At 29.7% G+C, this 15093-nt stretch overlaps 1 protein-coding gene across 1 annotated transcript; it reads left to right on the top strand.

Annotated features, from left to right (window-relative positions):
- The first annotated feature begins 8563 nt into the window (after window positions 1-8563).
- LOC121120369 (tsukushi) lies at window positions 8564-12095 on the top strand. The gene is made up of 2 exons (XM_040715215.2): window positions 8564-9941; window positions 10130-12095. Exons 1-2 carry the CDS (start codon window positions 8984-8986, stop codon window positions 10765-10767), a joined length of 1596 nt encoding a protein of 531 aa, XP_040571149.1. The 5' UTR covers window positions 8564-8983; the 3' UTR covers window positions 10768-12095.
- Window positions 12096-15093: the final 2998 nt, after the last annotated feature.

The raw sequence follows: 15093 nt of genomic DNA, 5'->3' as shown, positions 1-15093 counted from the left end.
TCAGACACACATCTATTTATAGTATTAATTTTGTTCAAATTTTATTGTTAATTAATAAATTATATTTCGTTGAAGTTTAAGTTTCAAAGTGTTCAAATTTTAATGGACCACTCGGTAGTGTGAAGTCATGCAATCTCATTTAAAAAAATAAAAGATCACCTTTAAAAAATAATGTTTGAAAGGTATTTAAGATGGCTGGGATTTTGAATACTTTCCTTTCGATAAAGAATTGATGAACAGAATTCTTGCGATATAAAGATCATTTTTATGTTTCAACCAGAAGCACACATCTACATTCAGAGGGGGGGGGGAATGTTGACTAGTATTTATTAGTATTACATTTATTTCGCAGATAGTTCGTAGATATGACTATTCGCATCAAATAAATGAGTCTTTCTTATTTTCAACTACACAATATTTTATAAAAATTATGGAAACAAACCAAGAGACCGAAAACCTTAAAAAAGAGTATTGACCGAATGGTTAAATTCGAAAAAAATCTGATCCAGGTACGTACATACATATTTATTTCGATCATAACTTTTAGAAAACATTTTTCAAAGCAATTTATAAACACAAGCTCAATATTATAACAATATAAATGTGTTTTTTAATTTAGATAATTAGGTCTACAAAATATGAAATGAAGGGTCAAAGACGAAGTGCTTTGATTTATTATGGACTCAATGTACGTAAATTTTACAAATTTAAAAAAAAAAAATGCCAAAAATACATTCTATTCTTTATTAATTATTTAGATAGACTGGAATCATATATTTGCAAACGTATACAAAGAAGGTATCAACCATATAATGTTTGATATAGCTTATTTTAAGGAATTGGACAAATTACTCGCAGAAACATCAATTGAAACTCTTTGTGAGAGTTTTAAAATTTGTATGAAACAACAATATTAGCTGATTTAATTCCAGCCAATTTTCTTCATTGGAAAGGAAGTGTGGAGGAGTATATACCGTGGGGTCCTATGGATTTAGCAGTCATTGTGAAAGGAAGGGATTCTAAGGGTTTTTTAGATAGGTAACTTTGCCATTAATTATAAAAAAGTTCAGATCAGTTGAAAAAATTAATTATATGGACACATGGTCAGTTTTATCTGATAGGGTCTGAAGCAAAGATAAATATGCAGGGTTTCTAATTTTTAAAATATGTGCGGGACCTAGTTAGTTCCACATTTATTGTGAGCAAAGACAAATTGAAGGGGCCTATTTTTTATGTTTAGGTTAAACAAACGTGTGTTTTTTTAATTAAAAAAATATTAATTAATTTAATTAATAATATCTACAACTTGAGGGGCTTCTATTTTTTATAATCAATCGAGGACCTACGTCAAGTGTCCTCGATTTCCATATTAAACCAGCATTGTGTGGGCATCAATTATGATAGATTCATCAAAATAGATTCCCTTAAAATTAGATAAGGACATTTTTTTCCATAGATGAATCTACGATTAAATAAAACACCAAACCCCAAATTTGTATACCCCATCATTTAAAACAACAATACGTCACTGGTAGTTTAAGCACTTTTCTATTTCAAGTCCAACTGATGTAGTTAGATAATATGTAAATATCGAACTCTTTTTAACATTTTATTTCCCCGATTTTAGTAATAATATAGATATTCAATTGGAATGCACTGGGTATATAATGGAAAGCTTGATGTCATATTCAATTGTAGATATATATCAATCAAAGTATATAGCAAGCGATTCAATCAAAAAGGTATTTTTTAAAGATTATTTGTGTATTAGTGTTGAGTGTCAGTTGATAAATACAAGACCGGTCTGACACAACGAGATTTTTTGTTCACTCAAAACCTCTTAAAAAAAAGTGAATGCAAATTTGACAAAACTAACGAATTAATTAATTTGAACATCCTAAAGTATATTAGGGCCAAAGCTTTTGGGTAAGCGGAAATATATTAATAACTATTAATCCCTACTATTAACTATAGTTAATACCGTCTTGAATTTTTAAATACACAGAGTCTCCTGCTTTAAATAAAGGTTTTAACTAACGAAAATAGCTGAACAGATAATTTATTGTATTTCTGTTTACACCAAAAAGCGAGTTGTGGCATGATAGTGTTATAATTTTTGATGGACTCAACTAATTCAGTTCTTTTGGAAGTTAGGTCTGAATTGGTCATATAAAATAATATGGTCAAGATCAGTCCACAAAAATAACCAATCTTGATCAGTCTCATTTCAAATTCGATCTACACTAGTGGTTCCCAACCTTTTGAATATAGCAACCCATTTCAAAACAAAGAATCAGGAAACGACCCCAATTCTTGAAATATCTTATAGCGTATGTATATACAGTCATTTTTTTATTTTTAGACAAAAACACACACATTTTATACATATATTGCAACTATCGTAATTCTTTATCGGAGAAGAATATCACGTTGTCGCCATGATGTTTGAGTCATTAAGAAGAATCCAAGAACACTTATAAGAAATTTTGAGTCTAGAATGGGCTCTCTTCAAACCTCTTTGACATCATCCCTTGACCACCATTGACAAGGTATTCTTACACAAAATCCAACTACTAAATGAAAAAAAAAATCTTGGAAATGCACAAAAATTTGGCTAAATATAGCCGAAAATCGGCTAATTTGAGAAAACTGGAGAAAAGACGATAACGGTGGTGCAAACAAAATAAAAACAAAACATTCTTAATACTGGCTCATACTTTGTGTTAAGTGACTTAGGGAAAAATATAACTTTCTTAATATATTGAGACCTGTAATAGAGCAATGTTATAGATGTATTGTTCATGACACCATGCGTGCTTCCAAATTGTGAACATCTGTACAATGAAGTCAAATGGATTTTAAAGGATTTAATAAGCGTATAATCCGCTCAGTTTTCAGGATAAACAAAGAAAAAAAATATTGTTTTTGTCAAATGATTCTTTCTAATTTGAAGAAGCAAACTTTACGTATTTATTAATTTAAAATGTTATAAATACATCTTTTTATGAGCAAGAGTAGGTACTTTATCATGCCAAAACATACCATAATTACATTGAGTTTTTATCAATTTGTCCTATTCCGTTTGAAAGTTGAGGTTTCGAGTGAACATAAAAGCTCGTTGTCATATTTGAAATGGGGAGAAAATCGGTCCAGTATTTCAAAACGATTAAATTTCATTCCCCAGTCTAAGACCGCCGTCTCAAGCGAAAAATCAGTCCAAATTGGCCTACAAAAAATTATTAAAAACCGAATCGGGTAAAATTTTTGTCTCGGACTGAGCCTTCACACTAATGATTATCTTGTACAACATTCGTAACCTATGTCAATACTTCTTCAAAAATAAAGATTCAAGAAATGATTGTTCAAATAAAGAAAACATTTAAAAACTTTATAAGAGAGAAAAAGTATCTTAAGAAGCTAACAAAGGTAAGTTCCAATAAGTTTTACAATATATACTTATTTAATACAATGTGTACGTTTTATATCAAAAAGAACTCAATGATAAAAAAGATTGATGAAATGGAATTCAATGTGGGAGTTCCGAATTGGATGATGAGTAAGATGGAGCCCAGCACATTTTACGAAAAGGTATTCAGAAATACAGGATAATATATATAAGTCAGACCGAGTGCATCAATAGCAAAAAACAAATTATATATCCCCTTTTAATCTGCTAATATGCATTTGAATAGTAGCATGTGCGTCAGGTATGGAGAAGAAATGTAGTTGCCATACATCAGCCTCTAGAAAACATTACTATTCGAGATGTGAAAATTGTCAAAATCCTCGCTAGGTTAAATTTAGAAAATGCTTTTATTAACTATTTTGAAAATCCAAAAGTAGGAGCGAGCAATAAGTACTATAGTTCATAGAATATAGATGTGTTGTTTCTTAAAGCTACCATATTTTAACGACATTATCTCAGGCTTGGTTTTTACAATCTACTGAATTTCGACAATTTTCTAAGTTCTAATTTTAATAAACTAAATTGATGAAAAATGTATTTGTGTCTTTTAGATATACGTCCCAGTAATTATCCATTAGGACTGTTTGTTTTCAACTTTTTTCGAATTTCAATTATGGCTAGTTCAGAAAAGTTGTAATATGTTATGAAAATGACCTATGCAAAATTGCATTGTCCTATCTCTAGGTCATCTTTAGGTCGCACATCTCGATTAAATTAGGACAACAGACAAAAACAAATGACTTAGTAAATATAGATACTAAAAAGTCATTTTTTATTTTGCAAAAAATAATTTTGATAAAGATTTTTTTTAATTTATAAAAAGTGGTTTGAATGTTTTTTCTATAATTTTTTTTTTTTTTACATATTCAGAAAGAAATATGTCAAATTTTTCTTATGTTATTCTCTCTTTTTGCTCCATAGGGTATCTTTAGAAAAAAACTACAAATATTTTTAATAGGTTAGAACAATGTCTATCATAATCAATAAATTAAAAAAAAGAATAATTAATGCTGTATTTTAATATTTTTATAAGAAATAAAAAACTTTTGTCTCCTTTCAAACTTTGAACCTGATGTCCTACATAAAGATGATATCTTAGAGTAATGAATTTTTGCAGAGGCTATTGTCTTTAACAACTTTTTCAAACTAGCCATAATCTAAATTCAAAAAAAGTTGAAAAACAAACCACCCTATTGTCCATACATATTGTTTTGGTTGAATTAACAACACTTAGTAGAGAAAGGTCAAAAATAAGGAGATTAAATGTATCTTTGCATCTAAATTTAGAGATTTCTACAATTAAAGCATAGTTACATGTCATGAGACGGTTAATTGGAATCGGAACTAGGATAATCATGGGCTTTTTCTAGAATGGACGATGCATTGGGAAAATAAGGTGTATTTTTGAATTCGGATTCTTGTGTTTTGTTTATTTCTGGTATTTAACTATTTATTACTTTTCTAAACTATGAAAAAAAAAATGCAATATTTCCGTCAAGATACAGAAATCGACCATTTGAATGTTTGACTTTGTTCTTATAAATTGAACTCAAACTAAAGGTAAACAAAAATTTAATTCAATTATAGTTTTGATTTTTTGATTTTTAATAGCTAGTACTGCTCTGTACTACTTTAACCAGTGATTGCTTCAGGTAAAAGATGCAAAATAGTCTAAAGATCGTTAGCAGTGTTATCATTAATGTCAGAATTGGATGTAAAATTGTAATTTGAATCGTTAATTTTTCTTGAAATCGGCATTGGGATTTTTTTTTAAATCGTATCATCACTAATAATTACTCACATGGATCGGTGAACCACCAGGCAATTTATATTCTCTCTTTAACCATCAAGTTTATAATTCAAAAAATATATAATTTGATTTCTTATATTTATAATAATGATGTTTCAGCTATTTCCTTTGTATGAGTCCAAGTTTCTTGAGAATATGATGAAGATGTATGAATTTACAAATTTGGTTAGGGTTCTGAAGAAAGAAGTGTATCCAGGGTGAGATAAAAATTTATTAAATATATTTTGTGATTCTACGGTTATTTACCGAATTATTCTTCAGAATGAGCCCTTTTGATGTGGATTGTTTCAATATTCTCTCCTCTAATACAATAGGTGAGTTCTAGGTTCTTTAACACTTAAATTATATCAAAATTTGAAATGGGATACAATTTCGAATTTAACATAACATATAATAGTTCCTGTAGATCAGGGGTCGGCAACTACTGATGGCTCGCGGAGGCATATTCACTGGCACGCGCAAATTAGAATATATTTTGTAGTTTGTGTATGTCTGTTACTATTATTGTTCACAGTGTCACACTCATTGATTATAAATATTGAGGTTGGCACTCCATGTCTCAAAGGTTGCCTACCCCTGCTGCAGATGAATGTATGCATTTTACAGTTCCAAGGTAAAACAGGATTTGACTAAAGTTTAAAAATATAACGTAAATGTTACTTAAGGATAATATTTATTGTTATTTAAGTAAATTATTACCTCATTAGTCATTTGCAGAGGTAAATGCCTGGGCTCAAGTTCATATATTGAAGACTTGCAACTCGACTTGATCTCAATATCAAATAATCCGGACTTGACTTAGAATAGAACGCTAAAATTTGCAACTTGAGCTTTCGGCGGAAAGTTAATAAAGTTTGTACGTTTTTGGCTATTTTTCTTACGGGAAGAGTATATTTGAATTTCGGGTCATTTTATAATCAATTTTTTCAAGATATTTTCTCTAAGAAGAAGGTACATACTACATACATACAAAGTATTCGCCATTGGACTCGATAAATTGGATTTTAAATACTTAGAATATATTTATTACAGTCATTTTCAATTTTAGCCCTGGATGTAAAGTACTGGAGTCGATACATATATTAAAGAAAAGGGAAATATGAGTAAAGACTTGAGAGACGACACATGGAACATATAAATATTTTTTCTACTATAACTACCATTGGCTCACCACTTTGGCTGAATTTTAATAGTTATTGCATGAGAATAATTTCGTCTTGTATAAAAAATTTAAAATGTCAAAATTTTCCTTTTTTTATTTTATTTGTGATTTAAAAAAGAGGTTATCCGTACAAATTTACTTATTCCTTCTATAAAAAAAGTTATTTGTTAAATTTAGCATTTATAATAATTCTGTATTCTAATGATACTAAAAAATTTCATTTGACTTTGTTAAAACACTATTTTTTTAAAGGAATTGGGATTTCCTATATAGAAAAGTTCTATGATTCAAGAGCACCTGGGTAAGTACATATTATTTGAGCGATACATACCTATATATTAATATTTCAATACATACTCTATTTAGATTTTATAACTACGGAGCCTTGGGTACAGCAATAGCACACGAAATAGGTCATGGGTTTGACTTAAAAGGCCGCTCATTTGAATTAATAAAACAAGACAATATTGAAATAATTGAACCAATAAAATATTACTGTTTAAACCAACAATTAAAGAGCTATTATAAGAAGATGCTCAATACGCCACTTATCCAAAGACAAGACAACTTAAGGGTTATAAACGAAAACCTAGCTGATAATATCGGTGTTATAATAGGATATAAAGCGTATTTCAACTCATATCAGCGACTTGAGGATGATCTATTTTATGGGAGTTTATATTCAAGGAGAATGTATTTCATCAGCTATGCTCAAAAGTATTGTGGAAATAAACCCACGGATATTTTTCTGTATCCTCCTTTGAATTATAGAGGATTTATTCCTCTTTGGAACTTTAGAGTATTTAGAAATCTTTTTGATTCTTCAAAGTTTGATTTTTTTTTGGATTCCTGCGATATTTTATAACTTTAGTTCATTTAAGTATCTTTGTAGAATTAAGTTATGCTATTTGATAACGATACGAGATAACAAGAGTTAATTAAATATATCTGAATTTGTTAAAAAATTACAAGATGTAAATACTACCTAGGTATGGAAGAATAAAATATAAATTTTGAATGAGCACCAAACTGGTTGGATTCCCAAATTGATTTTTTTTACACCAGTGTGTAGCTAAGTAAAAATAGTTTACCATAATGTATTTTTTATTTTCCTCCCTAGACTGCCCCATACCTAGAGTTTTTGTAAGAGTAAGAGGAGAATCCGAGAGTGAAACATATAGTACTACTGAGTTAAGACCCTTTTTAATATCAGCTGCGTGTTATATTAATTTCGGGCGAAGAAAATAAACTACTGCTATAAAGAGATGAACCTTCCATATTAAAAAAAAAATACATTAGTGGAAGGAAAATATTGTAACGATATTTAAACTCATATACGAGGATATGAATTTTATTATGAATTTAATTTTTTTTACCCCAGATAGACAATAACGCATACTTCAGAGGGAGAAGTTAACACCACGACGACCTATTAAATAATGAACAAAAAAGAATAAAGAGCACACACAACAACTGTTTTTTCTAGAGAAAAATCCTACCATCGGATCTACCGTTCTTACTGCATTAATTATTTCTACATGTATAAATTTTACTTTTTTGGAGTTAATATGCTTTATATAATCTACATATCAATTTTGAGTATAATTGAACAAAAATTGAAGTGTGAGTGTAGTTAAATTTTTTTCATCTTTAAAAAAAAAAATGATGTACATTTGATGTGGCTTAATTAGATTCTCGTATTTCTTTATTTAATTAATTAATTGATATTACATTTTCTGTATTTTTATAACTAATTAGTATCCACATCATATCAAAAAATTAGCCAATTATGTGGTTATAACTTAGAAATTTCGGAATATGACCTTAAATAGGGAGAATTTTGGCTTTATAAGCATAATTAATTCAAAGAATAAACATATAAGATTGCTTATTTACTTATGGCATGAATTGAAATCCTCTGTCGAGGTTACATTAATAAATGTATACAAACATACTTGGGTATATACTCGTATGTAGGTATAGCTAATACACCCTGATTATATTCTTATTTACCTAGGGTGAAATGCTCATAATAGTTCAATACTGAGGCAGAGAAGGCTACATTAACATTGATAAGAAATATACGCTTCAATTAAGCCCCTTATTTGCATATGATAATTCATTTGTACTCTGATTTGTATCGTACGAGTGAAAATGACACGTATATGCTATAATTAGTATTCGTATATTTTGAGTGAGTACATAGGCTCTAATTAAACCGTGTGTGCGAAAGAATGAGAGAGGACATTCCCATATTCATATCCTCAAACAATTAACACATCGCCACTATACAAATACATACATTTGGAATACATTTGTGTTAACATTGTCTGCTTTAAAAAAGTAGCAACGCGTCCAAGTGCGCACGCATATTTCGGAATTACTTTTTCGATAGAGGGGAAATTCAATTGTATGAGTCCGTTTGATTTTTTTTTTTTTTTTTTTTGTACTTTAGTGTCGTTTTATCCTTTCCGAGAGGAATAAGAGTCTACATGATTGAATATCCCTCCATCCTTGGTGTTAGTATGACTTAAGCACTATTAGCATGGATAACTTCTCTTCGATAAAAATATTGATTTTCATTTGTTTTTATTCTGTGGTACTTGGTGATATTTGTGGACTGTCGTCAATCTGTGATTGTGATCCAATCGAGGATCCCTTAAACGTAATTTGCCAAGGTGATTTTTTAACAATCATTCCTCAGGATTTGCCACCCTACATTCAGAATCTATCCTTAAAAAGTACAATGATTCGTGACTGTGACTCAACTCTTGGTCATTACACTCAACTCATCCATTTGGATTTGAGTGATAATCAAATTTTTCGAATATCTCCATCTGCTTTTTCTAGATTATCAATGCTAGAAACTCTGAATTTGAATCATAATTATTTAAACGTACTAGGAGCAAGAAACTTGGAAGGCCTTTCTCACTTATTGAGATTACATCTCCAAGAAAACACTTTGTCTGAAATTCATGGATCTGTTTTCTCTCAAGGTGCTTGCTCTTCTCTAACTTCCTTGGATCTCTCTCATAACAAATTAAATCACCTTCATCCAAATCTCTTTCAAAATTGTCATCAACTTCAAATCCTTGATTTGAGTCATAACCACTTAACCAACATTGTTGATCTCCCCTCGTCATCACTTGTTGTTCTCAAACTAGATGGAAATAATTTAGGAGGAATGCAGTCAAATTCTCCATTTCGCCGCTTGAATAAATTGAAGACTCTCTCACTTAATGATTGCAAATTACATCATTCATCACATGATTATTTTGACGGACTTAATGAGCTTAGATCCTTATTTTTAGAAGATAATCATTTCTTAGAATTGCCTTTTGTGAATCATGTCAAAAGAAAAATGTATTTAAAAGAGCTGACGCAATTGAAAATAGGATCCAATGTTCTTGAAAAGATTAGTACAGAGCTCACAGTAATGCCAAATCTAAAATACTTATCAATTTCTGGATGCCAAAATAAAAAGGAGTTTATCATTGACCCTGGTAAGAGACTACTCTCATTTAATTCTTCTATTCACGATGCTCTAATAGATTGATACTCAAAATATTCTTCATTTAATTTTTTAATTGAATAAGTGCAGTGCGTGATGCGAACTTCTTATTAACTTTAATGATTGTTAACTTCCAATTTAAGAATCTTATTTCTCTTCTTTTTTTTAAAACTATATTAGATACCTTCAAAGACAATCATCATCTTCATGAGTTGAGTATTAGATCTTGTCATGGTCTAATGTCATTACCGGATAATCTTCTCTTACATTTACCATCCTTGCAATCACTCAGCTTGAGAGGAAATGGACTACATCGTCTATCTCCAAGAACTGCGGACTGGAACGCACTAAACTACCTTGATTTATCAGATACTCAGTTATTTTGTGATTGCTCTCTAAGTTGGATATTAGAGACGAATTACTCAGAGTTTAGACTCCTATTTGAAGCGTCTAATGTGACCTGTTTGGAAAAAGAAGGAAAGTTATCTCTTGATTCCTTAGATTGTCATATGAAACATGGGTCCTTATTGAACTCTAATACAAAGTACTTAAAATTCATTATTCTGGCTGGTGTGTGTGCAGTTATTCTTTTACTTGGTGCAGGGATGTACCTCTACATAGGAAAACACAGTAATGAGCGGCGTAAAAGTATACATCGAAGAAGAATTAATAAGATGGATATATCAGTTATTACAGAAAGTGTATCGAATCCTTCAGAATATAAAGACATTCTCTATGAAGATAATGACTATGATGAATGTAGTCCATTACGAGGAAATCTATCGAATTTTCCGGATGTTAAAACTTCAGTCCTTTAGAGATTCAAGCTGAAAAAAAGAACATAGACATCAACTACCTCTTTACCTTGTGTTTATGTACCTACGAGTACATATAAGTAACATAGTGCAAGCAAGCATGAACTTGAGTTTGTAATCAATACAAATTTACATATATGCTGGAAGGAAATATACATATTGTACCTACAGTTATTTAGAAGGATGTAACTCTATACTCATTAAAAAAGAATTATTACATATCGGGTGTTGAATGTTTTAACACATATTTAAAGTGATTAACTGACTCTTTATTCGCCATACTATCAGAGATATGTATGTACAATATCCGTATCCATACATTCGTATGAATATTATATTACAGATGATTTTATTCTACAGATGAGTTTCCACATTTATCGGACGTGTACACTATACGACACTAAGTGTTCAGGAACGAAAAATTTATTTATATAAACCCTACTTACATATTATAATTAGTGTAGGTTTTGGTCTGGAAATTTTAGACCGTCTGAGATCGTTATAATTTTTTTGAGCGAACTGATTCGCTATATTAAAGTATTTTGAAATTGACCGGTCACATATAAAATTCGGTCAAGATCGGTCCCACAAAAAAATTGGTTTTGATGATGTATAGATCAACTGTTAATAACTTCTTGTGGGTTTTCAAATTCAAATAACATCGGAGCACTGACGTCATATAAAGTTTAAAGTGTACAACTCGTTTATTTGAATAGTGGAGAAGATCGTTCTACGATTTGAATACGACTTAATGTAGATCCATGGTCTCAGACCACGGTCTCCACCGAAGTAAAGGTCTCAATCCGTATAAAAAAGTACGTAAGACCAAAACCAAAAAAGTTAGCCTCACACCGAATCCAAAATTAATGATGATCTTCAAATCTAGAAAAAATCATTTTTCAAAACAAAGAGATTTTATAATATAAGATGTTTCTGGTTTGTAGTACAAAAAACGTCACAAAAAGAAAAAAGAAAAAAGAGTAACACGTGAGTAACTCACATGTTTACAATGTATATCTTTTTGCGACGATTTCTCTCCTAAAACAAGATAAATTTTTGAAAAATGATAATTTTTGATGTTTGAGTATTATAATATGCATTTTTTTAAAGAAACGAATTGGCAAGTTCCAAAATTAAACACGTCGAAACGTCCGACGGTTTATAGACATAAAAACTCATATTTAGGCAGATGAAGCAAACGGTACCACCAATAATTCAACAATTAAGTATCTAGTGTTCACTGATAATAATTTCATGTTTTCCTTGAAGGATTGCATAAATATTTAATTGAATCTGTTATTTAATCATAAATAAAGTAAAGTCTATTTTAATTTTTCACAAATTTCATTTTAAAATAATTCGGAGTAATATAACTTTGGAATATAAAATGTTCCTTTCAAGAATGTTAATGTAAATTGTCAAAAGTAATACACCAATAATAATTATTAATTATTGTTGTATTACACTATGCAACATCATTGTCGCCCACAGGCTAAACACCACATTTATTATTATCATTTAAGCCAAAGAACACAGAAATTGCCATTAAAATTTACAATTGCAGTAAGTTTGGCCTTTAAAGTATTTTGTTTTTAAATTTGGGTTTTCACTATAATTTCTTTTCGACAAATTTGACAACTACATTATAGTGATGAGGATGCCACACTAGTAATAAAAAGTTTTGTAATTATGCCCATAACAATTTTAATTGTTTTCTCAACATTTTTAACAAAAACTGAAAGAAAAAAGACCTTAAATCAGTTAGTCAATTCTTTACAATTATGGACATTTATTAGTAAATTATAATTGTTAACCGATTAACAACAGCATTAATTAACATTAAAAGCACTAATAAGATTAAAGAAGATATAAAATTGACAATAGATAAAATATTACTGTTTAGAGTGTCATCAATAAATATAGCATAATATTAAATCAAATTTATTAATTGGGGATGGTGCCCCTAAAGTGTCCAAGTAAATAATATACTATATTTTTTGATCTTAAGGGAATAGAGCGTGGATAACGATAAAATTTTGATTGCATATCGAAACCTTTCCTACTCATTTGTAATTAGGGATAAGTTTATCTTCCTTATTGTTCAATAAAGGTTGCACTCCCGGGTATTTATAATTACATCAGTTCTTGCTTCTTTCAATCTAAAAAGATGTTCCATTAAGGGTTCATTATGTGGGCAGGTGATACAACTTGAGTATTGAATAGGTGGATATCATTTGACTGAATTGAGTGGAACATCTGTTCTTTTGTGAAAATCTTGTTAATTGTCGTAAAAAAGTAACATCGATTTCATTTAAAAGCCATCTAACGTGTAAAAAATAATTTTTGTATGTATGAAAATAAGTCCCCGAGTGCCCAGTTTAGAGCAATCTCTGATGCATATTATATATCAATACATTGTCAAGAAAAAAAAATCGAATGTGATATACAGGTCACTGTATACCATGAATTAAATCTCGCAGGCGTTTAGTTCAACTCATATTAAAAAAAGGAAAGAGGGAGTACTTTATATTATTAAAAAAAAAGTGTTATTTTAAATGAGGTTTAGCAACGAGCTAAAGGACTCTCTGGTTCATAAAATCATATTATTTATTTTTCTCAAGCTGTTAATATTATTTTTTTAAATTCTTATTCTGAACGTCTGATTATTAGGTGAGGAGCTACTTGTGAGTGTGCTCATGAAAAACGGAGATTAACACCAATGATTTGTTGGATATTTATCTTTTATATTATTAAAGCAAAACTTGTAAGTTTGTCGATGCTACATAACTCCGGAAAATGCCGGTTACTCCCGCTAATTACTTCATAAGAGCTCATTTGAGTTCAATAGATAAACTTCAGAGCACAAGTAAGTAAAAATGTTAATATAAAAAAACATCATAATGTGACCATGTATTCATTTTAGCAAGTTTAAGCCGAGGGTCACATTAGTATGTTTATATATATATATATATATATATACCATATTTAAATCTTGGAAGATAAGATCAATGACTTTTCTTATCTTGGAAATGGACCAAGTATTCGTTCTTGTTGATGGATTAGCCATTTTTCTGACATTGAATTAAGAACTAGGCCCAAAAACCTACATTATCAATATCATGTGTAGCTTTTAAGAATACACAAGAACATTTAATAACCCATCAGGATGCAAAATAAATACTTTACTTATAAATTGGGAATGGGTTCTACAGATGGGAAAGTGTCCCTCTAGACAAAAGAATGAAAGTTCCAAGAGAGATAAGTAAATGTAATTTAATTCAAGATTGCAATGGAAATTATAAGTGGTGCAAAGTACTGGGCTTGATTGGCAAATGGCTTGAAGCCTAGGTTTTCATTCAACGCCAGAAAGATGATTCGTCCACAAAAAGGAAGAAAAATGTCTCATATCAAAGGTTTGATTATATCTAATAACAAAGCCATTGATCTGATCTTTAAATCTTAATCATACATCAAAATTGGGAGAAGAGAAGCTATAAAAATAATGAAAATGAAATGATGGGATATATACTATAGTTAGTAGGATAACGCCGTATGGCTTACATATTTTTAGAGTGATATTTAACTTATGATCTTTTTTCTTAAAAAAAATATATTTTTTGATAAGTTTTAGAACAACGTAATCTATGGAAATAGGTAGACCATTACAAAAATAAATATTACTAACACAAATTTTAACTTTTAAGTACCTCATCTCTGGCTATTTCATGATTTATAATTTTTGATAAATAAACGAAGTAATGCCTCATCATATAGAAATACAAATGTACTTCAACTCTTTTGATCAAATATTACTAAACAATATTATTATAATTTAGTTTGGAATAAAATACTATGTAGGATTTTATTATTATGAAATATATTTATATATGTAATTCATTTTAAAGATACTGGATAAATAATATGATAATGATACTCTTGTATGACTTAAGAGATAAATATATCAGTTGGTATGATTGACTTATTTGGCTAACTATTGGGATTTTTTTCTATTTCTGTTTGGGAAAAAGGTTGCATGATACGATAGTGGTAAGGACGTGAGAAGTAATACCAATATAAAACAACAGAAAGTACTGCCCCTCTCCCTAACAAAAAGTAAAACAATTGGGAAGATTAATAGATCATGTCACATTATTTCCTCTGGTAACCATGTTTAATTCATCTTCATACATCAAGATACGTACATTTCTAAAAGAGCCTCTTAAATTGAAAGCCATTTATTTAGACTATTTCCTTATCTATATAAAGTAATAACCATATCCCACTATTTTATATAATGAAAGGCATCAGGACTGGGTATGTAACAATTGT

The sequence above is a fragment of the Lepeophtheirus salmonis genome, chromosome 6 (assembly GCF_016086655.4).
Source record: "Lepeophtheirus salmonis chromosome 6, UVic_Lsal_1.4, whole genome shotgun sequence".
Lineage (NCBI taxonomy): Eukaryota > Metazoa > Arthropoda > Copepoda > Siphonostomatoida > Caligidae > Lepeophtheirus > Lepeophtheirus salmonis.
This window is presented reverse-complemented; position numbering and strand designations above follow the sequence as displayed.

Coding starts and splice junctions, on each gene's coding strand:
- LOC121120369 (XM_040715215.2), top strand. CDS start 8,984: ATGGATAACTTCTCTTCGATAAAAATATTGATTTTCATTTGTTTTTAT. Junction 9,942..10,129: donor GGAGTTTATCATTGACCCTG/GTAAGAGACTAC, acceptor AAACTATATTAG/ATACCTTCAAAGACAATCAT.